This window comes from Pipistrellus kuhlii, unplaced genomic scaffold (genome assembly GCF_014108245.1).
Source record: "Pipistrellus kuhlii isolate mPipKuh1 unplaced genomic scaffold, mPipKuh1.p scaffold_m20_p_1, whole genome shotgun sequence".
Classification (NCBI taxonomy): Eukaryota; Metazoa; Chordata; class Mammalia; order Chiroptera; family Vespertilionidae; genus Pipistrellus; species Pipistrellus kuhlii.
In genome coordinates this window covers 129,087,010-129,112,253 of record NW_023425404.1, presented here as the reverse complement: position 1 = coordinate 129,112,253, position 25,244 = coordinate 129,087,010, and the positions used below count along the sequence as shown (strand labels likewise).

The window sequence follows — 25,244 nt, the reverse complement described above, 5'->3', positions numbered from 1 at the left end:
CTCTGCTGCAGCAATCCCGTGTCTTAGCCCTGGATTCCCCGAGTTCTTTTTAGATGATACATACACATATCTGTTATGTCACACACATGGGTTATTTTCTGGGCAGAGAGAGTTCTCTGCTCGAAGCTGTCACAAAAGCACCCTCATTAATCACAGAGAAGTCTCAGCATTCATACTAAACTCTCAACAGAGGAAGATGGGGCCGAAACAGGTTTGGCTCAATGGATAGAGTGTCGGCTTGGGGACTGAAGGGTCCCGGGTTCAATTCCGGTCAAGGGCATGTACCTTGGTTGCGGGCATATCCCCAGTAGGGTGTGTACAAGAGGCAGCTGATCAATGACTCTCATCGATGTTTCTAACTCTCTATCTCTCTCCTTTCCTCTCTGTACAAAATCAATAAAATATATTAAAAAACAAAAACAAAAAACAGAGGAAGATGGGGAAGTCCGGTGTAGCTGATGTGTATCAGATGTCAGAAGAGCAGCACAGAGATTGACAGCACTAACCATAAGAAAAACAGCCAATGCTTTCGATTATATAAAATTAAAGATTTCTATTCAGCAAAGTTCACTTCGAATACACAGGTGGGTGGCAGGATAGAAGAAGACCTATGCAATGTCTTCAACTGAAAAATGGATTAATATCTGGAATGCAAACCAACAAGATAGAAGATTGCAATCTCAACATGAAATGAGGCAAAATATGTTGACTGGTGAAAGCAAAGAGGAAAGAAAGAGAAGAAAAAACTCAAACAACCAGCATGCCTATAAAAGATATTTAAATGTATTGGTTATTATACACATTTAAATTAATAAACAGAGCCATGCCATTTGACAGTATGAGGCCAGCAAAATCAGAGAGCTGGGTAATGCTAAATGTTGGCGCGATTGAAGAGAATCCTTAAGCATGGTTGGTAAAGGTGGGGACTGGATGCAGATGTGTACCCCAAGACCCACCCGTTTCTTGCCAGATAGATGTCTCAAAGAAGTCCTCCTACACATCCCTAAGGAGAGGCTGTTCATTGCAGATTGGGGACTGAGAGCCCATTCCTGAGAAGGCAGAAAGTAAATTATGAAGGATGAACACCACGGAGTATTTTATGCAGCAGTTCCAAGCAACAGATTCAGTACATGGACAGATCTTGAAAACAGAATGCTTTGTGAAAAGAAGAAAAGGAAATAAGAGGTCTACAACAGGATGCTACAGGAATTAAAAATGAATGCTCACAAAATAACCATACACATTGGGAGAGAATGCATATAAACAAAAAGGCATTTATGTTAAATCACATTAAAGTGGCTGCTGTGGCGAATGGGAGTAAGTAATGGGGGTAAAAGAGAATAAATAAAACAAGAGTAGAGTCTTGCCTGGACCAGGGACAATCATGTGCAATGAGCTGGGGAGTATCATGAACTCGTCTCTCTGCCCTGTGGTCTGAAACTGGGCAGGAAGGGAGGGGAAGAAGGAGGGAAGAAGAAAGGCAATAATGAAGGCTGCTAGTGGTGGCAACATCAGCGGCCTTGGAAGCAAGATAACTAGAGGGGGAACACAAAGAAACAACTGAGTTTAGACACGCAGGGGTGATCGTGAGCATATAAATTCCCCAGGAATCCTAACAAATCCTGGGGCAACGGGGACCGTGAGCTTCTGGTAGTCATTCTATACCAATAAGAAAGAAAAGGGTGATTAAAGAACTGGATTTGGGAACTTCTGGATTTTAAAATAATTGAGAAAAAACCACCTATCATGCAAAGAGATCTCTTTCCTCTGGTGGCAGTTTGGTCAGGAGCTCCCGGGTTTTGAGAGAAAGGCGAAGAGAAGGGTATCCCTCCTTGGTTTTGAGGCAAAGATGGAATGTGCAGGAGCTGCCCCCTGTGGGCGGTTTGGTCAGCAGGTTGTGGAAGGGTGTGAGAATGGGACTGAAAGTCTACCCCACTATGGAAAAAAGCCTCTGTGCCTGAACTAATATGAAAGCTGGGTTAGTGGCAACACATGGTCATTTCCTCCTCAGATAAAATATAAGAGAGCAGTACCTTTGTCTTGTCTCAATTCTGTACTATCCCAACGCGATAGTAAAGGGCCTGAAAAAATAAAAAACAAACAATTTACCACAGCAAAAGATACTTTTTTATTTGAGAAAACTGTATCAATATACTATACTATACTATACTATACTATACTATACTATACTATACTGTACTATACTATACTATAAAAGATATACTATACTTATATCATAAAAGTTGTAATTCTTTATCCTTATCTTCAATTCTGTAATGCAAATTTTCTATTATAAAAATAGATTTACCTTTTTTGTTAGGATGTCCAGCTCCTGAAAACAAACAAACATCACTGTAGCAAAAAAGTAATTTTCACTTGAATAAAATATACACAAATCATTATTATTTTAGACATAGTTTATCAATTTAAATGTACAAAAACATAAAAGTGGACCACAGTATGCCATCTTCCTTTGATTTTTAATACTGCATAACAAATGTTTCATCTTCCATTTAACACACGAATTTCACCACAGCAAGGAAGTCATTTTAACTTGAGACTTAAGAAGAGATTTATACTTGTCCTTTCTTAGAAGAGGAAAAATGAGACCTGTTACAGAAACAGAAGGGTAAGCAGAAGTAACAATGACAGTTGACTAAATATATTTTTTATACAGAGTCAAGAAATTGATAAGAAAAGTAAGTGCATTATGTTGTAATTATTCCCTTGCAGTGGACTTTAAAAAATTGATTATATCATGTTCTTTGACCTTAAATTTTGGAGTTTTGAATCAGGAGAAGAAGAAGGAAAGAGAAAGAGTAGGGAAGAAGGAGGAAGAGGAAGAAAAGAAATAAAAAATATTATATGGAAGAAGTGAACTCATAGCTTCAGAGAAAGATGAATACTGTATGATCTCATACCACAAATCTCAAAAAACCAAACTCATTGCATGGAGATTCGATTTGTGGTCAAAAGGTATAATTTAGTTATATCTATTCATAATTGGTTAAAAGATAATTAAATCCTGGGGATGTGATGTACAGTATGGTGACTATAGTTAGCACTGCTGTATGGCATATTTGAAAGCTGCTAACAGAATAAATCCTGAAAGTTCTCATCACAAGGAAAAATATTTTTTTAAAAACGTTATGAGGTGATAGATGTCAATGGAATTTATATTACTTTCACAATATTCATGTGTGTGTCAAGTCATTACAATGCTGTGTGTCAAGATGCTTATACAGTGCTGTGTATCAGTCAGATCTCAACAAAACTGGGAGGAAAACTGCCAATTCACTGACAAAAAGACATGGTTTACTGTTTTCCTTCCTGAAACACTTTTTTGAAACTTCTTTCACCCTTTTCTTTACAAAGGATTTTAACTACATTTAGTGAACACAAAAGTATCTTGCTCAACTGCTTATATACTCTTCAAAAGAAATTATATGATTTGAAATCCTAAAAGTGTTTTTTAATCTAATTTTTTACCTTAAGAAGTGATATCAATGGAAAATTAAACAAAATTTCAGTGAAGTCAAATATTTGACATACCAAGTAATAACACAATAGAATTAGCATTGATTCATCTATCCATACATATCTTCAACATTTATTTGATGTTTATGTGTAAGGTAAATGCTTATTTGTATTTAATGCTGATGTGTAAGGTAAATGCTCCCCCACTGGTCTCTCTGCATCTCCCCTTACCATGTACAGGCTATTTTCCACCCAGCCACCAAGGTAATCTTGATTTAAAATTGAGTTAGCCCGGCTGATGTGGTTAGTGGTTGAGCTTCAAATTATGAACCAGGAGGTCATAGTTCGATTCCCAGTCAGGGCACATGCCTGGGCTGTAGGCTCCATCTCCAGTGTGGGGTGTGCAGGAGGCAGCCAACAAATGATTCTCTCTCATCATTGATATTTCCATCTCTCTCTCCCTCTCCCTTCCCCTCTGAAATAAATAAAAATATATTTTTAAAATACTCATAAAATGCTGAAGAAGTCTGGCAAAATATTAATAATTATTGAAGCTGAAAGATACATAAAGAAGGGTTCATTTTAATAGACTCTTTTTGTTATGTGGGAAAAGTTTCTAACAAAAGTTCTGAAATAAATAAATATTTAATAAACAAAAAAGAACATTCCATAGTTCTTCTAATGCTCACACAATAGTACTCTTACTGCTATATCCTCCTATGATCACTTAAGAATACTATTTTCCTTTAAAAAAAAAAAAAAAAAAGCTTTAGAATCCCTGGATTGAATAATGAGCAACAGTAACCACAAAACCTTATATTACCTTTACAACCAATTTCATCATCTCCTGTAATACAATCCATCTCACCATCGCATTTATACTGGTTTGGAATACAAACACCCGATTTACAAAGGAAACTTCCATCTTGGCACCCTATGCAAACACAAATAGAAGAGTTTTGGTTTTCTTTTTTTATTCTTAAAATTGAATGAGATGGAATCTTGATTCAAACACATTAATTCTACAAAGACATTTTTAAACAGTTGGGAAAATGTATACTTTTTTTTTTTTACTCAGTAAAAAGTTCTTTTTTAGTCAGAAGGATGAGTCTGGGGGATTTGAAGGCTAGGTTGATCTCTACCTTTACAGCACAGCTCATCACTTTGGTCTCCACAGTCATTGACACCATCACAGGCCTTGCTCTGAGGAATGAGTTTCTCATTCACACACTGAAAGGAGTCATTTGTTGAAGAAGCTGTAAAGTAAGAATTGTCTTTGTGAAAGGTTTTTTTGTGGAGTTGTGGGTGACATGCTACTCACACTTATGGAATAATTAAGATAAAGTCAGGCATCAAATAAAAATTAATATAAAATGCATCAGTAGCATCGACGTAGTATATATTGTTCATAAGGAAAATAAATACCAAAACTGGCTTATGAAGGCCCTGCCATTGTCTCTGAAAACCAGTACTTCCTGTGTCAGTCTGCACTTGCTGAGGTTGGGATAAGGGCTCAGGAACCAGCAGCTCTTGCTGATACTGGCAAACACTAGTCCTCACCCTTTCTTTTCATGCAACTGCATTCACCCCCACCCTCACTGCAAGACTTACTTGGGTAGTGCCATTTACATTTTGATGGTACATTTTTTAGCACCACTAAAGGGTTTGGCCTTTAACACCAAATACATGGCTAAAATATTCCAATGTCAGGATGGAGGAGAAAGAGTGGCCTGGAAATGGAAACACAGATGTGGTCACAAATATTTTAAGGAAATGTGTATTGGCTGACCATCTCAAAGGAGATCTCAAGCTTTCTTCTGGTGTTTGATTGACGTGTGCTTACTGTGTTAGCCTTAATCCAGATGTTCAAGGAAGCAAAGGGGGTTAAGCAACTTTGCTTCCCAAATAGAAACTTGGACAGAATTAACATTTGAGTGGAAAAAAGGTACAACAGGGGAAGAACACCAATTTAGGCTCGTTCCAAAACATGATTTTGCCTCTGTGACTAGCAACTGGGTATCCATCATTTGTTTGTTTGTTACAGGCTTGGTTTGAAATAAACAGCCTTGAAGAAAGGGAAAATATCAAGCAAAAACACTCTACCAACCTGCATTCAGTGTGTAACACACCACACCAGCTAAACCCTGGTTACTTTTAGCTTTTCTCTTAATAAAAGTACATTCAGTCAAGCTGGACTCAAATCCTCGACAATGCACCTGCAGACATTCAGTGGGGCTAGTATGAAGATCTTCAGGAAAATCAAAGCTTCCTTGAATATCACGAGCTCCACTGCAAATAGAATAAATGAAACATTAGGGAATACTTTGCATATAACCTTATTATAGAGGAAAGGGAATAGATTTGTTTCTACTCATGAGAAATAGTGTGTGGGGGGCAATGGTAAGATATGTACACATATAATACCTTAAAAAAAAAAAAAAGAAATAGCTTGGACAAGATGCTTAAAAGCATCAGTATCTTCACCTGTAAAAGAGAATACAGCTATCTCACCAAGTTTTGTAAAGGTTGACTATAAAAACCCTTTTAATCTGACTAGCCCTATTTCTAAACATGACAAGCACTCAGCAAAAGCTGGTTTCCTGTCCTGTTTTTGTTAAGGGAGATTGCTTCTTCTGCCTCACCCTTGATGTACCTTCCAACTTGAATGGTGCAGTTCTTGACCTCTCTCCATCTTCCAATTCCTCTTCACTCCAGGAAAGGGAATGGATTAATTTGATCAGGGAATTTTGGAAATATAAACCAGGCAAGGTGAACCCAGCTTTTTCATTACAGGGGCAGAGGGATGGGCCTTTTTGCCTGCCCCATGCTGGAAGGCTTACCATGTTGGCCCCATTGTTGCCTATGATTTGGGAGGTTAAGTTGGTTTAATTTTAGCAGGTCCATTTTGCCTTTACACTAAGCTATATCCACAATTAATCTCTAACAGTGTTAAGGTGATATTTTGGCATCTACCCTGTTTCCTCGAAAATAAGACAGTGTCTTATATTAATTTTTACTCCCAAAGATGCGTTAGGTCTTATTTTCAGGGTATGTCTTATTTTTCCATGAAGAAGAATACAGTACACATTTATTGTTAAATGAAAATAAAGGAAATTTATTACCTGTATATGGTACAGTAGTACGGTAGTTGTCAACACAAACCAGACAAACTGTGAATCCTACAGTATCAAGAATTTACTCATTTATTCAATGACAATCATGTCATCATCTTCTGGAACATCATCATAACAATCCAATTCCTGAATTTCCTGGTGAATTTCTTGTGACTCCACTTCTTTCAGAATCAGTGGACAATCTCTCATGTTTAGCCTGGGGGTCCTTATTTTCGGGGGGATGCATTATATTTCACTCAGAAGGAAACCTGTAAGTAGGTCTTATTTTCGGAGGATGTCTTATTTTCAAGGAAACACGGTATATGCTATTTCTTGGACTTCTCCATTTGTTCAAAATTTGTGTGGCTAGGATGCTATATATTCTAGAGGTGATAAGTTATAGTGAACTATTCCTGACAGTCAACTGCTCTCTACTTCTCTTTAGAAACAAATGAGAAAAAAAAGGATGTAAAAAAATGTTGAGCAGCCCGGCTAGTGTAGTTCAGTGGTTGAACATTGACCTATGAACCAGGAGGTCATAGTTCAGTTGCTGCTCAGGGCACATGCTGGGGTTGTAGCCCAGGTTGTGGGCTCCATCCCCAGTGTGGGGTGTGCAGGAGGCAACCAATCAATGATCTCCTCTCATCAATGATATTTCTATCTCCCTCCCCCTTCCTCTCTGAAATCAACAAAAATATATTTTAAAAAAGATACTTCAGACAAATATAAATAAAACTAAAGCAGTAATAGCAATATAAATATCAGATAAATTAGCATGAAAGGCAAAACAAAGAGGGTATTGTCAATTATTTCAGATCCATAATGAGGTAACAGTAGTCATGAAACTGTGCCAAACAGCATCAAAATATGAGAACAAATGGGTGCTCTTTGGGGTAATCCAAACTATTCATTAGGAAAGGAAAATAACTGCCCAATAATTTGAAAAAGTGTTCAATCTAAAACTATCTGAAAATATTAGATAAGATATAATTAACACCTGCAGTGAGCTCTCAAGGAAGTGAGGGAAATACCCACTGGCTCAAATCAGAGAAGTCTGGCCATGAGCTTATGCAAAATATGATAAGGACAAAATACTGAGAGGTCAATGACTAGGTTTATGATTAGGTTGAATTACAGGTTGTGGGTCACAAACTGTTGAAAATCATAAATACCCCGTGACTCAATTTAATGATAAGATAATCTCATTGAGGAACAACTAGCAGATACAGTTGAGGAGGAAGAAAAACGGAATCCAGATTTACGGAGTGAGATGCAAGAGGTAACAAAAAACAAGAAGTTAATAAAATGAAGTAAATATGAGTAAGCACTAACTGAACAACAACAATAATAATTGCTTATTATATGATGATAGCAATGAACTTCAAGGACATATTAAAATAAGGTGGAAATAAATATTAGAAACTTGATAGGGTAATGCCATTCTTTGGTTTATTCCCAAAGAGGGTGAGGACTTGCTAAGTCAAGGATTCATGGTGTTAATGTAAAGATAGGCACTAAAGGAATAGAAATGGAATGTATAACTTGCAAATCACATAGGGGAAAAAAGGGGGGAAGATTAAAAAAGCAACAGCACCTTTATTAACCTACTAGATATTAGTAAAGTAAGAAACAAGAGCACAGAAAAGGCAGGATAAATAATATGCCTAAAATAATATAGGAAAAAAATTAACAATGTAAATAATCACAACAGTGTAAATGGACTACACTCTGCAGATAGTGATTGTCATGTTCCATTAAAAAAAAAATCTAGATATATGCTGTTTGTAAGGGACATACTTAAATATAAAGACACAGAAAACTTATTAGTGGGAAATAAATAATTTGAAGAAGGCAGTTAATATGCTTTCTTATTCTAATGAATAACATATCTATTAAGTAGAACCCTGCACATGAAGTATTTAAGATATATTAGGCACAAAGCACAACTAAACAAATATTTAAACCGTTGTCACCAGATAAGAGACATTCTCTGACTACAATATAATTAAATAGAAAATCAATAACAAAAAGCTAACTAAAAGTGACTATTCATTAGGAAAGGAAAATAACTGCTAAGTTATGTATAGGTCAGAGATGAAATCATATTGAAAATCAGAAAATATTTTGAACTCAACAATAAGTAAAATACAACTTATGGGGGCCAATGGCATGCTTATGAAACATTAGTTAGGGCAAAATGTGTACCTTAAATGCCTATCTTAGAAAAAAGAAACATTGAAAATTGATGAGTTAAATAAATAACTCAAGGAATTAGAAAAATTACATACAAAAAAGAAGAGAGAGCCAAATCTAATAGCAGCAAAAGTTAATAAAGTTGAAAATAAAGAAGAGACAATTTTCAAATATAAAAATAAAACACCATTAATCAAATAGACAAATCTATGTGAGGTTGATCAAGAAAAAAAATGAAAAATGCATAAATAAATAATATTAAGTATGAAAAGTAGACACAGTTTTAGATGAGGTGAAACAGACAGGAATGAATGTTTGCAACTCTCCAAATCGGCAAAGAATTTGTATCCAGATACTTTAACAAACTCCCAGTTGCTCTGTGCCCAGCAGTGTTGTAAGAGCTAGCCAATAATGAGCACATTTAATCCGTCTAACAATGCTGGATTGAGGCAGGCAGTGCATAGTCTCAGGTTGCATATGAGGAAGTTGTGTCCGGTAATCAAAGAACAAAATAATAGGAACAAGAAAATCAACTCTGAGGAAGTCCCCTGACACAGGCACTCACTGTTGGAATCCAAGGTCTCTGCAGGCCACGTTGGCCTGCGTTATGCCCCAGCTGTCTTTGCATATGAACATTTCCTTATCTTGGTCTACAAGTTTTACTTCAACAATTCCCTCTGAATCTCCATTGCCATACTTCAAGGAAATGTTAAATTGTCCTAAAATAAAACCAAAAGAATGTGAAACGTTTAGGTATTCACTTTTCTCTTCTTGAGTAAACACCTTTAAAATAACAAAATACATAATTTCAAATTAACTTTAAACATCACAAAGATTTAACAAGGAATGGTAAGTGATTATTTTATGAGGACTTATGTGTCATTGGCTGTGCTACCCAGTTCTAAAGAATATTAAAAAATCCTCACATCAATCCTATGAAGATTAGGCTGACTTATCCCCATTTTTACATGTGAGGAATCTAAATTCCTCCATTTTTATACATGAAGTTAAGTTACCCGGTATTTACTCAATTAGTGAAACCAGGAATCTAAACTTACTGTGTCAGCGATTTTCAACCCGTGTGCTGCAAGAATTTGAAAAGCATGCAATATCTATTTAGTCAGGGGCACTGACCTTTTTTCCCTTAGTCCAGTGTTTCCCAAAGTATGGTACGCGTACCCCCAGGGGTACGGGAAGAGTTTGGTGGGGATACACGTTGCACCAGAGTTTGGTGGAGATATGCACTGCACCGTGCTTAGCTGCGCCTAATTCTACATTCTCATGAGTACGAGGGGTATTCAGAGTTACGAAAATTATAGAAGGGGTACACATATGTCAAAAGTTTAGAAAACACTGCTTAGTCAAATAAAAAGAGGTTCAACAGCCAACACAACAACAGCTGTCTGGTGTGAATGAGTAAAAATTATACCTATTTTTTTTGTCAGATAGGCAAAAATTTTATTTTTCTGTGTGCCGCAGAATTTTGTAATTACTTTATGAGCACCATGTGATGGAAAAGGTTGAAAATCTCTGTACTATATTGAGCTTACTCCAAAGTTCGTGCTCTTAAAAGTACACCAAACAAATAATGAAAATATAAGCAAGGTTTGTGTACTTTCATATATTTAAGGTATTTAATGGTTCAAGAGAACAAAAGTCTGAAACTGACAATATAATCTCCACTATTGTTTTACTCATTTCCAATAAGAAGTAGAGATGGGCTCAAATAATGAGCTTTTTCCCCCTCCTTTTCCACAGTACTTCAACTTCTTAACTCAGCACTACAAAAATATCTAGGCGACTGCAAACTGGTGTGTATCATACCTTTAAAAAGAACATTTTCTTGCCAAAAACAGTTTGGCTCAGTGGATAGAGAGTCGGCCTGCGGACTGAAGGGTCCCAGGTTTGATTCTGGTCAAGGGCATGTACCTTGGTTTCGGGCACATCCCCAGTAAGAGGTGTGCAAGAGGCAGCTGATCGATGATTCTCTCTCATCGATGCTTCTAACTCTCTATCCCTCTCTCTTCCTCTCTATAAAAAATCAATAAAATATATTTAAAAAAGAAAAAAAGAACATTTTTTTGTGTGTGGTGTAAAAAGATATTCTACTTATATGTATATTTTGCATGTAGCTGTTCAATTTTCCAAACACCATTTATTGAATAGACTATATTTAGTCCAATGTATGTTTTTCCTCCTTTGTCAAATATTAATTGACTATAAAGATATGGACTTATTTCTGGGCTTTCTATTCTATTCCATTGATCTATATGTCACTACCTATGGCCTTATAGTATAGTTTGATTACTATGGCCTTATATTGTAGTATAGTTTGATATCAGGTAGCATGATTCTGCCAACTTATTCTTCTTTATCAAGAATGGTGTTGCTATTTAGGGTCTTTTGTGGGTCCATATAAAATTTTTGAAATATTTGTTTTCGTTCTGTGAAATATACCAGTAGTATCTGGATAGGAATTGTGCTGATTCTGTAGATGGCTTTGGGTAGAATGGACATTTTAATGATGCTAATTCTTCCTATCCATGAACACATTTTACAACAACATGGGTGGATCTAGAGAACATTGTGCTAAGTGAAATAAGCCAGTCAGAAAAAGACAAGTACCATATGATTTCTATGTGGAATATAATGAACAAACTAAACTACCAAGCAAAATAGAGACAGACTCACAGAGAGCAGGCGGACAGGTGTTACTATTATTCACATCTTGCAGATGTGGACACTGGGGCCCAGAGAGGTCACATAGCTTGTCAATAACCAAGTTGGGGCTTGTAATTAAATCTGATAGCGAGATTTGTAATCTTAATCATTCCACTAACCTACATACCGTGTTTCCCTGAAAATAAGACATCCCCTGAAAATAAGACCTAGTGCAATTTTGGGAGAAAAAATTAATATAAGACACTGTCTTATTTTTGGGGAAACAGGGTATTAGCCTCCTAGCCTCCTAGCCTTGTTACCACATTAGGCACCTGGATGTAGACAAGCTCTCTGATCAGAGGTGTCAGGTGTGCGAGGTTGGTATATGTCATAGGCCAGCAGTGGCCTGAGCTCCCCTTGAATCAGGGCTGGTGGGATGAATGCTGGAAAAAATTATTGGGGCCAGAGATCCAGAGGGGGGCTCGTATCAGTACCAATTTTATATAAAGACTTTTTCACTGGGTTTTGAACCAAGTCAATGACCTTTTAGGTACGGACAATTCTGAAGGACTGGGCAACAAAGCATTGCAGGATCACTAAGGGGAAGACTAGCCTCAGGACCCAAGAGCTCTGGATATAAGGGTTGGGTACATTCTTATTTCTTTAGTTATCACCACAATTATTATTGAGACTAGAGAGAATTATGAATTGTCATCATAACATTTTGTAGGAAAAGTATTATATTTTCTGATAGAAAGTATAGTAGACAATTTCCTTCTTATATCATAGAATAAACTAGGCTTTTCTGCTCAGGCTGGTGTTGCTCAGTGATTAGAGTGTTGTGCACCAAAGAGTCTCAGGTTCGATTCAGGGTCAAGGGCACATAGCCTGGGTTGCAGGGATCCTCAGCCCTCCTAGGGTGGAGTAGAGGAGGCAACCGGTCGATGTGTCTCTCTCACATCTGATGTTTCTCTGTCTTTCTCTTTCACTCTCTAAAAATCAATGAGAAAAAAATCCTTGGGTGAGAATTAACAACAACAACAAAAAGAGGCTTTTCCTACCTGTAGCTGTACATGCTCCACTGTTTAAAAACTTTGCCTCTGGATAAAGACATTCATAACTCTTTTGCTGGCAGTACGTCTGGAAGGTTTTCCCATTGGTTGAACACACTTTGGTGCCATTCTTTGGGCACTGGTAAGGGAGTTTACAGACGCAGTTCCCATTGATGCACTTCTGCCATGGATGGCAGAAGACTTTATGGCAGAAGAGATTTGTGTATTTTTCAATTAAGCACTTTCGGTCCACCAGGTCCTCCTGAGGTATGTCGGATATCAAACTTACCTGTAAAACACAAATTAAACATTAACGTGCCACAAGCCAGAATCTTCTGTTTTGAAGATGAGTAAGTGGAGAAACGGAGTAAAACAGACTCACTTACCCCATAACAAGGGGGATGTGGTTTGGCTGTTTTTAGGATTAAGTAAGCCCAGCTTCTACTGCAGCTTGGGCACTTACATGAATGTGAGTTTCCTCATCTATAAAATGGGGGGAGAGGGAGTTCTATTTTGCAAGATTATTACAAAGATTAGAAATATGTACATAATGCTCGACAGGTAGTAGGCATGAAATCAATGGGAGCTATTATTATCCTACAACCAACATAAAATTCTGCCTTTGAAGAAATGAACAAGTCATGTTAAGGAGGAACAAATTTGATGCTAAATATAGTCTTACTAGTGGCCCAGTGCATGGATTCATGCACATTAAAAGGAAATTAATTAGAAGAAATATTTTAATATTGCTATTCGCCCTTTCTCTATAATAGAAGTGTCAACCAAATTAATGGTCAACAATGACAGATCAAAACACATAAACCAGTTTGGCTCAGTGGATAGAGAGTTGGCCTGCAGACTGAAAAGTCTCAGATTCAATTCCGGTTGAGAGCATGTACTTGGTTGCAGGCATGTCCCCAATGGATAGTATGCAGGAGGCAGCTGATCGATGATTCTCTCTTTCATCAGTGTTTCTAACTCTCTATCCCTCTCTCTTCCTCTCTGTAAAAAATCAATAAAATATATTAAAAAAAAAACCTCCACATGCAATTGGCATCAGCAAAAGCTTTATATGTATTATGGGTCAACTTAGCTTTATCTATATATAAAATAAACTTGCTTAATTAGACCTACTTTCTGGTTTAGCTAACCTTTCTCAGCCCAGTGAAGCACCCCAACTTCTCTTTCAGCAATACAGTAGTAAATATCAACACGAAGGTAATTGTCAGCAACAGAGTTGTAAATATCAACACAAAGCAGATTGTTATTGTAGATCATGCAGGGAGAACAAAGGGTGAAATATTTAACTGTAACAGTGTTTGACTATATTCTATGCAGTGAGAAAATCTGAAGTCATTTTCAAGTTCCACCATTTTTTTACTTCTTTTCAGTCGAGTCAAGTTTCTAAACTTTCTAAATCTCCATTTTCTGGCTAATGAAAAGAAAATAGGATTCTACTGAGTCTCCTATTTACCTACTCCCAGGACTTCTGTGAGGATCAAATGAGATGAGGTACAGGAAAATGCTTCAAAGACATTTGGTTAAAGTGTAAAATGTTTGTACCTGGCTATAAAGCAAGTTATGTTCCTGTGCTGAAGAAACTGCAAAGAGGCTAGTCACTAGGGAGAGAAAGCTGGGCATTGCTATGTGATGTCGTTGACAGGTGCCCACAGCCACCGTTTCTGGGCGTGGCTGGACTGTGGGCTGGATTTTGCACCATGGGATCTCGGCAGTGTTCGCTACAATTTGGTGAGGTGTCAGGATGGTGGTGGGGCCTGTGTCCCACGTGGGGGAAGCCACATGTTGCTTTGTAGGCACCAGGTCTACAGTACTGTTTCTTTGTAAATGGTCAGTGCGTGTCACAGCAGCTCCTGCATTTCCCTGGTGGTTCATGCATATCATAGTGACCAATTGGACGTCGGAGGGACACTTAGCATATTAGCCTTTTATATAGATAAATGGGAATGAACTGATGAGTAAAATTGATTGTTTCTATTAATAAATGTAAAACTACCTGTTAAACTCCTGTGTGCAAAATTTTTGTCAGATGAACATAGCATGGATTCTGTCTTCTAAGTGGAAGAGAATCTTTCAAGGGGGATTTTAAAAGGCTTCATGGAGGTGGTAGCAGGTGAGCAAGGGGAGGAAGAACAGGTGCTAGCAGAGGGCTGGTGCCAGCAAAGCCCAGGAGGGATGGTGCAGACTGTATTTAGGGAATTGTGAGCAGTCCCAACTGATGGGCATGCAGTTGTGTGTGTGTGTGTGTGTGTGTGTATGTGCACTTCAAATGGGGTGGTCATTAGGAAATTGGGGAGAAAGAGGCAGCAGGAGTGAGAGTGAGAAAAGTTTGGAAAGACACTTGAGCAAGCAAAAGCAATGGGATTGGACAATTTATTGCTTGTAGGGGTGGAGGATGGTCCTAGGTTTTGAGGTTGAGTAATAGTAAGGATCTATAATGATGTTAATAAAAAATAGATATTAAATTAAAGCACTATGAATTTTTTTTAAATGAAGGTTCATTTTATTCTTTAAAAAATATGTTCTTACTACTTTTTTTTTTCAGAGAGAGAGGCAAGTAGAGGGAGAGAGAGAATATTGATTAAGTGCCTTCTGCACACTCTCTACTGGTAAGCAGCCCAGGCATGTGACCTGACCAAGAATTGAATCAACTGAGCAGCACCTGTTGGGGGGTACTATGAATTTGGTTTGAGACTGTTGAGTCTCAGATGCCTGAAAGACATGTACCTGGCGATAATATGTAGGAAGAGGAAATGAGTGTCTGAAGCTGAGAAGACAGATTATTAGCTCATGTATCAATTAATTCAATAAATGAGTTAGGACAATAAATGTTCAGGTCCTACCAGCACACTAACCTGGCTGAGGAATCTCTGATCCACGTGGGCTCTGTGCCTCTAGGACAGTGTTCCAGGTCCCTAGCTGACCAGGAGACTTGGGAACATTTCCTGGAAGAGCTGATATCTGGGCTGAGTTCTGAGGGTTCTGAGGAGGAGGCTGTTGGCAGAGGAGGCAGGACTTGGAGAAAGAACAGTGCACTTGAGGCTGGAGAGCAGAGTGAGAGGTGGTGGGGAAATAAGAACAGGTCCTGAAGCAGCCACCGAGGGACTTTAAGCTGGGAAGCAAATTTGCATTTGAGGAAAATCTTTCTGGAAATGGATCATAGAGGGGAAAAGCCAAGTAGACCTGCAGGAATCCAGAGAAATATGATGAGAGCTGGGAACATGCCAATTGGGCCAAAAGTCAGTTGTGGAAAGCCAGTGTTCTTTCTATGCCCTGGTCACCCCCTCTAGAGATGGGCATTCTGTCCTCTAGTCTCCCAGCCCCCAGCAACTCGAGCTCCCTTTCCTCTCAGTGCCCCCCAGCTGTGGTCACAGCAAGCTGGTGCAGAAACAAAGCAAAACATGTCCAACTGTTATTATGAAGACAGAAAAAAACCAGTTGAATAAAGCCATGCAAAATTCTGTAAAAGTCGTGCAAGTCATCTTATCCAATGTGCTTTTCAATAAACTTTATTAAATAGCCATAGAAACAAGAAAATTGGACAAATAGGCCATTCAATATACTGCCTTTTGAGACACTAACCTCAAATGAAATCTACTTGTTACACACTTTTCATGGTTCCATGTACCACTTAGTAAAGTTGAAATTTTATGGTTACTTATCTTCTAGAGCAGAGACTGTCACTCTTTTATGTATCACCCTTATATTGAAATGGTGGTATTTTAATTGGGTGCAAGAAGAAATCAACTTGACTCCCCTTTATCCCTTTAGATCTTTCTGAGGTCTCATTTCTCCTTGATGTTTGGATAGAAACTTGGACAAATGTCATAACTTTTCAGTCACCCTTAGATTAGAGCAGTGGTTGGCGAACTCATTAGTTAACAGAGCCAAATATCAACAGAACAATTGAAATTTCTTTTGAGAGCCAAATTTTTTAAACTTAGACTATATAGGTAGGTATGTTGCTGTTAACTTAATTAGGATACTCCTAAGCGAAAAACTCCAGGGGCCAAAGAGCTGCATGTGGCTTGCGAGCCGCAGTTTGCCTACCACTGGATTAGAGCCAAGACAACGAGTTAAAAGACTTAGTCCCAGGAACAATAATACAACAGCAATTACAATGCCCAGCTCTGTGTAACCACTGAAACTCTAACCTTCATTTTAGTTGAAAGCTTCTCCTTTCTCCTCGCTGAGACTCATGTTAGGGGCTGATGGGCCTGATATTCATGGAGGGAATGGTGAAAAAAACACACAAACAAGATAGAACATGGAGGACAATTTACATTTAAGGAGCTGAAGATGTGGGGAAAGTCAAAGAGATTTTTTTGCTTCCCTTGCTCAGTGTGTCTAATGTTGCAAAGAGCTTCAGATGATGAAGACTGAAAAAAGGCTGCTGAATTTGATGAGCAAAGGTCATCGGGATCTGTCAAGGGAATCATTTTAGTTGAGTGGTAGAGGCAGAAACCAAACCTTGGTGAGTTGAGGCCAGAATGGGAAGCGAAGAAATGGGAGCAGAGTATAGGCTAACTCTTTTCATTGGACATGGGAGACTGAACACAGGCTTTAAAAAACAATCTCTGCATGTTCCAATAAAATGAGAATAAAAGATTTTTAAAAATCTTAATAAATCTTTATTGTTCAGATTATTACAATTGTTTCTCTCCCCCCCCGCCCCCCTCCATAGCTCCCCTCCACCTGGTCTCCACCTCACCCTTTGCCCTTACCTTCCCCCTACCCCCCGTTGTCCTCATCCATAGGTATATGATTTTTGTCCAGTCTCTTTCCGTATCCCCCACACAGACACTCCTTTACCCCTGAGAATTATCAATTTCCTCCCATTCTATGCCCCTGATTCTATTATATTCACCAGTTTATTCTGTTCCTCAGATTTTTAATTCACTTGACTTTTAGATTCACTTGTTGATAGATATGTATTTGTTGTTCATAATTTTTATCTTTACTTTTTTCTCCTTTTTCTTCTTTTTAAAGAACATTTTTTAGCATTTCATATAATACTGGTTTGGTGGTGATGTACTCCTTTAGCTTTTTCTGATCTGTGAAGCTTTTTATCTGCCCTTCAATTCTGAATGATAACTTTGCCGAGTAGAGTGATCTTGGTTGTAGATTCTTGCTATTCAGCACTTTGAATATTTCTTGCCACTCCCATCTGGCCTTCATAGTTTCTGTTGAGAAATCAGCTGTTAATTATACGGGTGCTCCCTTTTAGGTAACTAACTGTTTTTCTCTTGCTGCTTATAAGGTTCTCTCTTTGTCTTTTACTCTTGGCATTTTAATTATGATGTGTCTTGGTGTGGTCCTCTTTGGATTCCTTTTGTTTGGGGGTCTGTGCATTTCCTGGACTTGTAAGTCTATTTCTTTTACCAGGTGGGGAAAGTTTTTTGACATTATTTCTTCAAATAGGTTTTCAGCATCTTGCTCTCTCTCTTCTTCTGGCACCCCATAATTCTGATGTTGGTAAGCTTGAAGTTGTCCCAGAGGCTTCTTACACTATTTTTAACTTTCTGATTCTCTTTTTTTCTTGCTTCTCCGGAAGAATGTCCTTTGCCTCTTTGTATTCCAAATCTTTGACTTGATTTTTTTTCATTCTTCTAGTCTGCTTTTGGGTCTCTGTATAATATTTTTTATTTCAGTCAGTGTATGTTTAATTTTTAGTTGGTTTAATTTCTTTTTTTTGTATCCTTGAGGATCTCGTTAAATTTATTGGCCTTTTCTAGGAAATTCTTGAAAAACCTTATAACTGTGGTTTTGAACTCTATGTCCAGTCTTTTGTTCTTCTCTATTTCTTTTATTTGAGATCTCCTTCCTTTTCTGGACATTTTCGCTGCTTATGCAAAAGCAGCTGTGTGGAGCCTGGGCGGGTTTGTAGAATGTGTGGGGCAGGGCCTCAGGGTGGGCGGGGCCTCAGGGCGGGGCAGGGGCTCAGGATGTCACTAGACTGGGGTGTGGCAAACAGTGATGGCTGCCGTCAGCCATCTCTACCTTTCTGAGTTTCCAAGTCCCCGCAGTAAACAATGATTGCTACGTGAACCTCTGCAAAAAAAAGTCACCCTCACTTTTGGGCCTGATGGCTGACAGACCAGCTTCTCCCCGGAGATGTCTGGGTCCCCCGCCTGTCCCCAGAAACTGGATTTCAAAGTGATCGGGACCTTGTTTCCCTTCTGGGTGAAAAAAAGCCACTCGCCCTTTGCCCACCACCAGCCCAATTTGTGTTCCTCCATACTAGGCTTTTCAGCTCTTTGGTCCTTGTGCTCCTTTTTCTTTCAGCCAGCTTTCCCGTGGTTCTGGGTGATAGACATTTCGTCTTTTAGTTGTAGTTTTGAAATTGTTGTGTGAGGCGGGAGATTAGTTGCTCACCTACACCTCCATCTTGGTCTTTCCAGAGAGCCAAATTTTTTAAACTTAAATTTCTTCTAACACTACTTCTTCAAAATAGGCTCACCTAGGCCATGGAATTTTGTTGAAGAGCCACACTCAAGAGGCCAAAGAGCCACATGTGGCTTGCGAGTCACAGTTTGCTGACCACGGTATTAATTTATATGTTTTATTGAAAAAGTGGGAAGAAAATAATCTTTATAAATATTTAAATATATACTGGGACTTGTTCCTGCGTTCATAACATATGCACTCAATATTTATAGAGAGCCTACTATGTGAAAGGCCCCATCCTGTATTCTGAGGCCACACGTATGAACAGCACCAAGTGAAAGAGCTTACATTTCTAGTAGAAAATGCAGATAAAAATGAATAAGGAATAAATACATAGTATGACATATGGTGACAAATGCTATGTAGGGTGAGAAAGATAGAGATGGTGGAGTAGGGGGGTGGGATGGAGGATTGTATATCATATAGAGTTGTCAGGGAAGACTTTGGGGAGAAGTTTACCTCAGCAGAAACCTGAAGGTGAGTGAGCAAGCCATGTAGATATCTAGAGATGAAGAGTCATGGCCAGAGGAAACAGCTAGGGGAAAGCTGTGTGGTGGAAGCGTATGTGTAGTGTGGTGCCCTCTTGGTCTGCAGGATCAGGAGAGTAAGTGGCTGGAGGGAGAGCAGGAGGATGGGAGGTCAGAGTAGGGAGGGGCAGGCAATTGGCCATATGGAACTTTGTGGGCTACTGTAAAGACTTTGGCTTATTCTGTGAATGAAATGTGAAGCCATTGGAGGGTGTGAGCCCTCCCACATTTAGAGGTTGGGCAGATGTGGAAGAGTTAGTAGAGGAGATGAGAAGATGTGGCCAGTGCAGTAACAGACCAATAACTAGAGAAGGGTGGCACAGAGGCAAAGAGAAGGAAGGAGAAAATTTAAAATATTTCGTAGCAGTGTCTAATGCATCTCTAGTAAGATGGTGACCTTGAGGAATGTAATTCTGCTGCAATGGGTTCAAGAAAGATTGGGTTCAAGAGAAATTGAGCAGAGGATATTTTTGAGAGTGTTGTGTAAAATGGGGTGATAATTGAAGGGGGTTATGAGTTTAAGAGAGGGTTTTAAAAAAAATCCTCACCTGATAAGTTTATTAATATTTAGAGAGAGAAAGGAGGAGAGAAAGGGAGGGGAAATACACACACACACACACACACACACACACACACAGTGAAATATTGATGTGAAAGAGAAATATTTGATCAGTTGCTTCCTTTACACTCCTTAGTGGGAATTGAATCTCCAACCAATTAAACCACCCAGCCTAGGCAGGAGAGTTTTTGTTTTAAGACAGAGGTTCACATACATGTGCTTGATAAAGGAACATTATAGACTATATGGTCTATTTTTACTTAACATGATCTTTAATGTGATCTTCACAAATGGACAGTGGCTAAGACATTCTTATAGAGAAATGAATGCTGGATTGAAAATAATGTCAAAATGCAGCACCAGAGAATAAGAAAATGACAGTCTACACTTCTAACCACAGTAGAAGCTGCTCATCAGCCACATTATGGGGTAAAAAGAAATGCAAAACTGTTCATCTATAACAGAAAGCCAGCCTGCCCCCTAGTCAGACTATTGGAAATATAGACTTACATCTATTATCATTAATGATGAATCTCTCCCTATGTGCTTAATTGTGTAGGCTGCTCTTTGTGAGGTGCTTTTTCCAGCTAATATGCAATATGCCATTAAGATCAAATGAAAAATATCAAAACGAATGAAGTGTATTTAGTGACATTATCCCATTAAAGATTAATGGTGAGCCAAAACCGGTTTGGCTCAGTGGTAGAGCGTCGGTCTGAGGACTGAAAGGTCCCAGGTTCGATTCCGGTCAAGGGCATGTACATTGGTTGCGGGTACATCCCCGTAGGGGGTGTGGAAGAGGCAGCTGGTCAATGTTTCTCTCTCATCGACGTTTCTAGCTCTCTATCCCTCTCTCCTCCTCTCTGTAAAAAATCAATAAAATATATATATAAAAAAATCAAGATTAATGGTGAAAATTATTAAAATATTACTTGTGTGTTCAGCCGAAACTGGTTTGGCTCAGTGGATAGAGCGTCGGCTTGCGGACTGAAAGATCCCGGGTTCAATTCTGGTCAAGGGCATGTACGTTGGTTGCGGGCACATCCCCAATAGGGGTGTGCAAGAGGCAGCTGATAGATGATTCTCTCTCATGGATGTTTCTAACTCTCTATCCTTCTCTCTTCCTCTCTGTAAAAAAATCAATAAAATATATTTAAAAAAATATATTACTTGTGTGTTCAAACTGTGGTTTGTGTTTAAGGTGCATTTATTTGTACAGCAGTGTTTTATTATTTAAAAGTAAATATAGCCGAAACCGGTTTGGCTCAGCTGACTGAAGGGTCCCGGGTTCGATTCCGGTCAAAGGCATATACCTTGGTTGCGGGCACATCCCCAGTGGGGGGTGTACAGGAGGCAGCTGATCGATGATTCTCTCTCATCGATGTTTCTAATTCTTTGTCCCTCTCTTTTCCTCTCTGTAAAAGATCAATAAAGTATATTAATAAAAAATCTGGCTACTCAGATTTAAAAAAAAAAGTAAATATATTCACATATCCTGGGAGCACATATTAAAAAATGTTAGCAATTACTACTATAGCCTAGTCATTTATAAAACGTGATTTAACTTCTTTGGCAGAGGCTGCTTTTTGTGTATATGGACTTTTTTTGGTGGTGGTGGTTCTTTTTTGGTATTTGTAATGATGTAACAATTATTTTGACATACATTTTATTTTTTTTTTGTTCTAGAAAGAACTACAATGAAACCATTTTAGATAGATGGTTGGCCATTGGAAAGCAAATAGGAAAGTCTCCTAGACAACCCCAGCATGCTTTACCTCTGCTGGCCTCCCCTGCTGGCCTGGTCTCCTCCCCTCACTCTGTTTTTTTGGGCTTTGGTCTTCATCCTATAAACAAAAGAAAAAAATGCTCAACTCTGCCCAAAGCGAGGAAAAGTCCACTCCTTCCCTTCCTACTGCTTTTTATGAACAAGTAGAAAGTCCCCTTCTACTGCTAACTAGCTGCGACTTCACCTTCCTGATTCTGTTTCCTCTTCTATAAAATGTGGAAAATAAAAATAATGTCCCCAGAGTTGTTGTGAGGAGCAATATAAACATTATTAAGTTACTTAAACTCTGCAGTACCACTGACAGTCAATCTGATAGATGGTAGGCCATTGGAAAGCAAATAAGAAACAGTCTCCTAGTCAACCCCAGCATGACCTTTGGTATCTTCCTCGGATTCAGTTTTACAGGTTTTTGTTCTTCACCCTATAAACAAACAAACAAACAAACAAACAAAAAATGCTCAGAACGAGGCAAAGGCCACTGCTTTCCATCCTACTGCTTTTTATGAACAAGTAGAAAGTCCCCTTCTACTGCTAACTAGCTGTGACTTCACCTTCCTGATTCTGTTTCTTTTTCTATAAAATGTGGAAAATAATATCCTCACAGAGTTGTTGCGAGGATCAAATGAAAATACATGGGAGGGCACAAAGGATCATTTAAGATCCTATACAAATGCTATAACGATGGGATTGTGGTAGATTGCATATGGCCCCAATTCTTCTGTCCTCCCTTCATCTCTGTCCTGACCTGTGCTTCTCACTGGGACCGGGTGCATCTTACTGCCTCTATACCCTGTGCCTGGCACTGAGACTTATTTTGGCCAATAGGATGTCAGAAGATGTGACGGAAGAGATGTTTGTGCAACTGGTTTTATCCTTTTGCTTTTCTGTCATATATTCTGAGAAGAACATGGCCAGCCTACCAAAGAAGAATCCCATATCAGTAGATTCACTTCCTGCAGTTACACTCATCTGTGGTCAACTGAAATTCCAAAATATTAGACAGAAAATTCCAGAATTACGTAACTTATAAGTTTTATAAATTGTGCTCCTACTCTGTCCCACCAGGGATAAGGATTACCCTTTGTCCAGCATATACACACTATACTATATGTTACCCACTCGTTAGTCATTATCAGATCGACTGTCAGTGGTATTGCAGTGTTTAAGTAACTTAATGTTATATTGCGCAAGTAACTTAACAGTGACCAAAGCCATTCACTTGACTTAGATTATAATATATTGTTAAAACTGTTCTATTTTATTATTAGTTATTGTTGGTAATCTCTTACTATGCCTAATTTATAAATTAAACTAAACTCTATCATAGGTATGTATACATAGGAAAAATATAGTATATACAGGGTTCAGTACTATATGTAGAGTCAGACATTCATTGGGGTTCTTAGAACATATTCCCCATGAACAAGGTGGGGGCTACTGTATATATAGATATATATGAAATTATGCCTGTAAAAATCAAATACTTAGTACAATACAAATATGGATAAAAGTAATAGATAAATATTTTAACTATATTAATGTACTTATAGAAAAGGGGAAAAGATTATACCTCTATATAGGTCTGCTGTAAAAATGAATAATAATATTATGGTTTAACAATGTTTAAATACATGAATAAAAAAGAATAATACACTTTATTTTAAAGATATTATTTGTTTTAAAGATAATATTCTCCCAGCTTTGGATTTAGTTTGCTCTTCTTTTTCTAGTTCTTTAAGGTATAAAGATAGATTGTTTTGAGGTCTCTGTTTTGTTTTCCCCCCTCCCCCCGTTTTGTTTTTGTTATAGGCATTTACTCCTCTGAATTTCTCTACCAGCACATGTCCTTTTGCCACATCCCATTTGTATTGGTATGGTGTATTTTTGTTTTCATTTATCTCTAAGGTTTTATATTTTCCTTTGTGATTTCTTTGGCCTTTGGTTGTTTAAGAGTATGTTGTTTAATTTCCACACATCTGTGAACTTTCCAGTTTTCCTGTTACTGATTTATAGTTTTATTCCATTGTCTTTAGAGAAACTACTTCATATCATTTCAACATTTTAAAACTTATTGAGACATGCTTTGTGGCCTAACATATAGTGTACATCCTGGGGAATATTTCATGTGAACTTGAGAAAAGTGTGTATTCTGCTCTTTTTGGATTGAGTGCTCTATACATATTTAGTTAGATCAGTTTGGCTTTAGTACTCTTCAAGTTCTTTATTTTCTTTTTAATCTTGTGTCTAGATTTTCTATCAGTTATAGAAAGTGAGGTATTGAAGTCTCCAACTATTATTATAGAGCTGTCTTGGCCTCCCTTCGGTTGTGTCAATGTTTTAGTCATACTAGTATATTTGGAGCTCTAAAGTTTGGTGTGTATATTTTCATAATTATTAGATATTAGAGGCCTGGTGCATGAAAATTCATGCACTGGAGGGTGGTCCCTCAGCCCGGCCTGCCCCCTCTCACAGTCTGGGAGCCCTCAGGCGGGAGGCAACCTGGTGATCAGGCGAAGGCGATGCTCCCATCACACCTCTGCTGCTACCACTGTCGCAGCACAAGCCTCAGCCAGCCCTGGTTACCTGAGCCTTGGGTGGCCCTGGGTAGCTGAGGGGCTGAAGGGACTATGGAACTCTGGAGGCATGCTTGTGGAATGGCTGGCCACCTGCCTCCCTGGTGGGGCTGAAGGGACTGGGCACTGCCATCTTGTGACTGTGGGAGCCACCATCTTTGAGAGCATGGCAGCCAGTTAGCATATTCCCTCCTATTTGCTGTGGGCACCTGCATCTTTGTGACAGCATGAGGGTCAATTAGCATATTCCTTGTTTATTAGATAGGATTTTAATAAATTGATTCTTTTATTATATCTAATGTCCTTTTTTTTTTGTCTCCTATAGCACTAGACAATTAAAGTCAATTTTGTCTTACATTAGTGTGGACTCTCCACCTCCTTGCTGGTTGCTATTTGCATGGAATATCATTTTCTAATCTTTTACTTTCAAGCTATTTGTCATTGGATCTAAAGTGGGTCTTTTGTAGACAGCATATGGCTTGATCATAGTTTTAAAAAAATAAATTCTGCCAATCTCTGCCTGTTTAATGTATTTGCATTTAAATTAATTGCTAAGGGAGGTCTTACTTCTGTCTTTTACTATTTTTTTCCTCTATGCCCTGTACCTTTTTGTTCTTTATTTCCTCCATTATTGCCTTTTTGGTGTGGTTAGTTGATTTTTTTTATAGTGCTATTTTGATTCTTTTCTCATTTCCTTTTTTCTTCTTCTTTTTTTATTTTTATTTTTTGGCAGGGGGATATATTTAAAGATATTTTCTTTGTGGTTACATTAGGGATTATACTTTAAAATCTTAATTTATAGCCATTTTGTTTGCTTTAATACCAATCTATCTAGCTT

At 38.2% G+C, this 25,244-nt stretch overlaps 1 protein-coding gene across 5 annotated transcripts in view; it reads right to left on the bottom strand.

Annotated features, from left to right (window-relative positions):
- CFI (complement factor I) overlaps positions 1-25,244 on the bottom strand; it is a 44,471-nt gene that overhangs the window by 12,764 nt on the left and 6,463 nt on the right. Inside the window, exons 2-10 of one of the 5 annotated variants that reach the window (XM_045589031.1) lie at positions 22,207-22,254; positions 21,823-21,891; positions 12,506-12,785; positions 9,349-9,502; positions 5,585-5,766; positions 4,620-4,733; positions 4,301-4,411; positions 2,309-2,332; positions 2,034-2,081 (exon numbers count right to left, since the gene is read on the bottom strand). In XM_045589031.1, coding sequence (XP_045444987.1) covers positions 2,034-2,081; positions 2,309-2,332; positions 4,301-4,411; positions 4,620-4,733; positions 5,585-5,766; positions 9,349-9,502; positions 12,506-12,785; positions 21,823-21,891; positions 22,207-22,254 — 1,030 coding nt within the window. The remainder of the gene's footprint in view (positions 1-2,033; positions 2,082-2,308; positions 2,333-4,300; positions 4,412-4,619; positions 4,734-5,584; positions 5,767-9,348; positions 9,503-12,505; positions 12,786-21,822; positions 21,892-22,206; positions 22,255-25,244) is intronic. The other 4 variants (XM_045589032.1, XM_045589034.1, XM_045589033.1 and 1 more) reach the window with 4 other exon arrangements.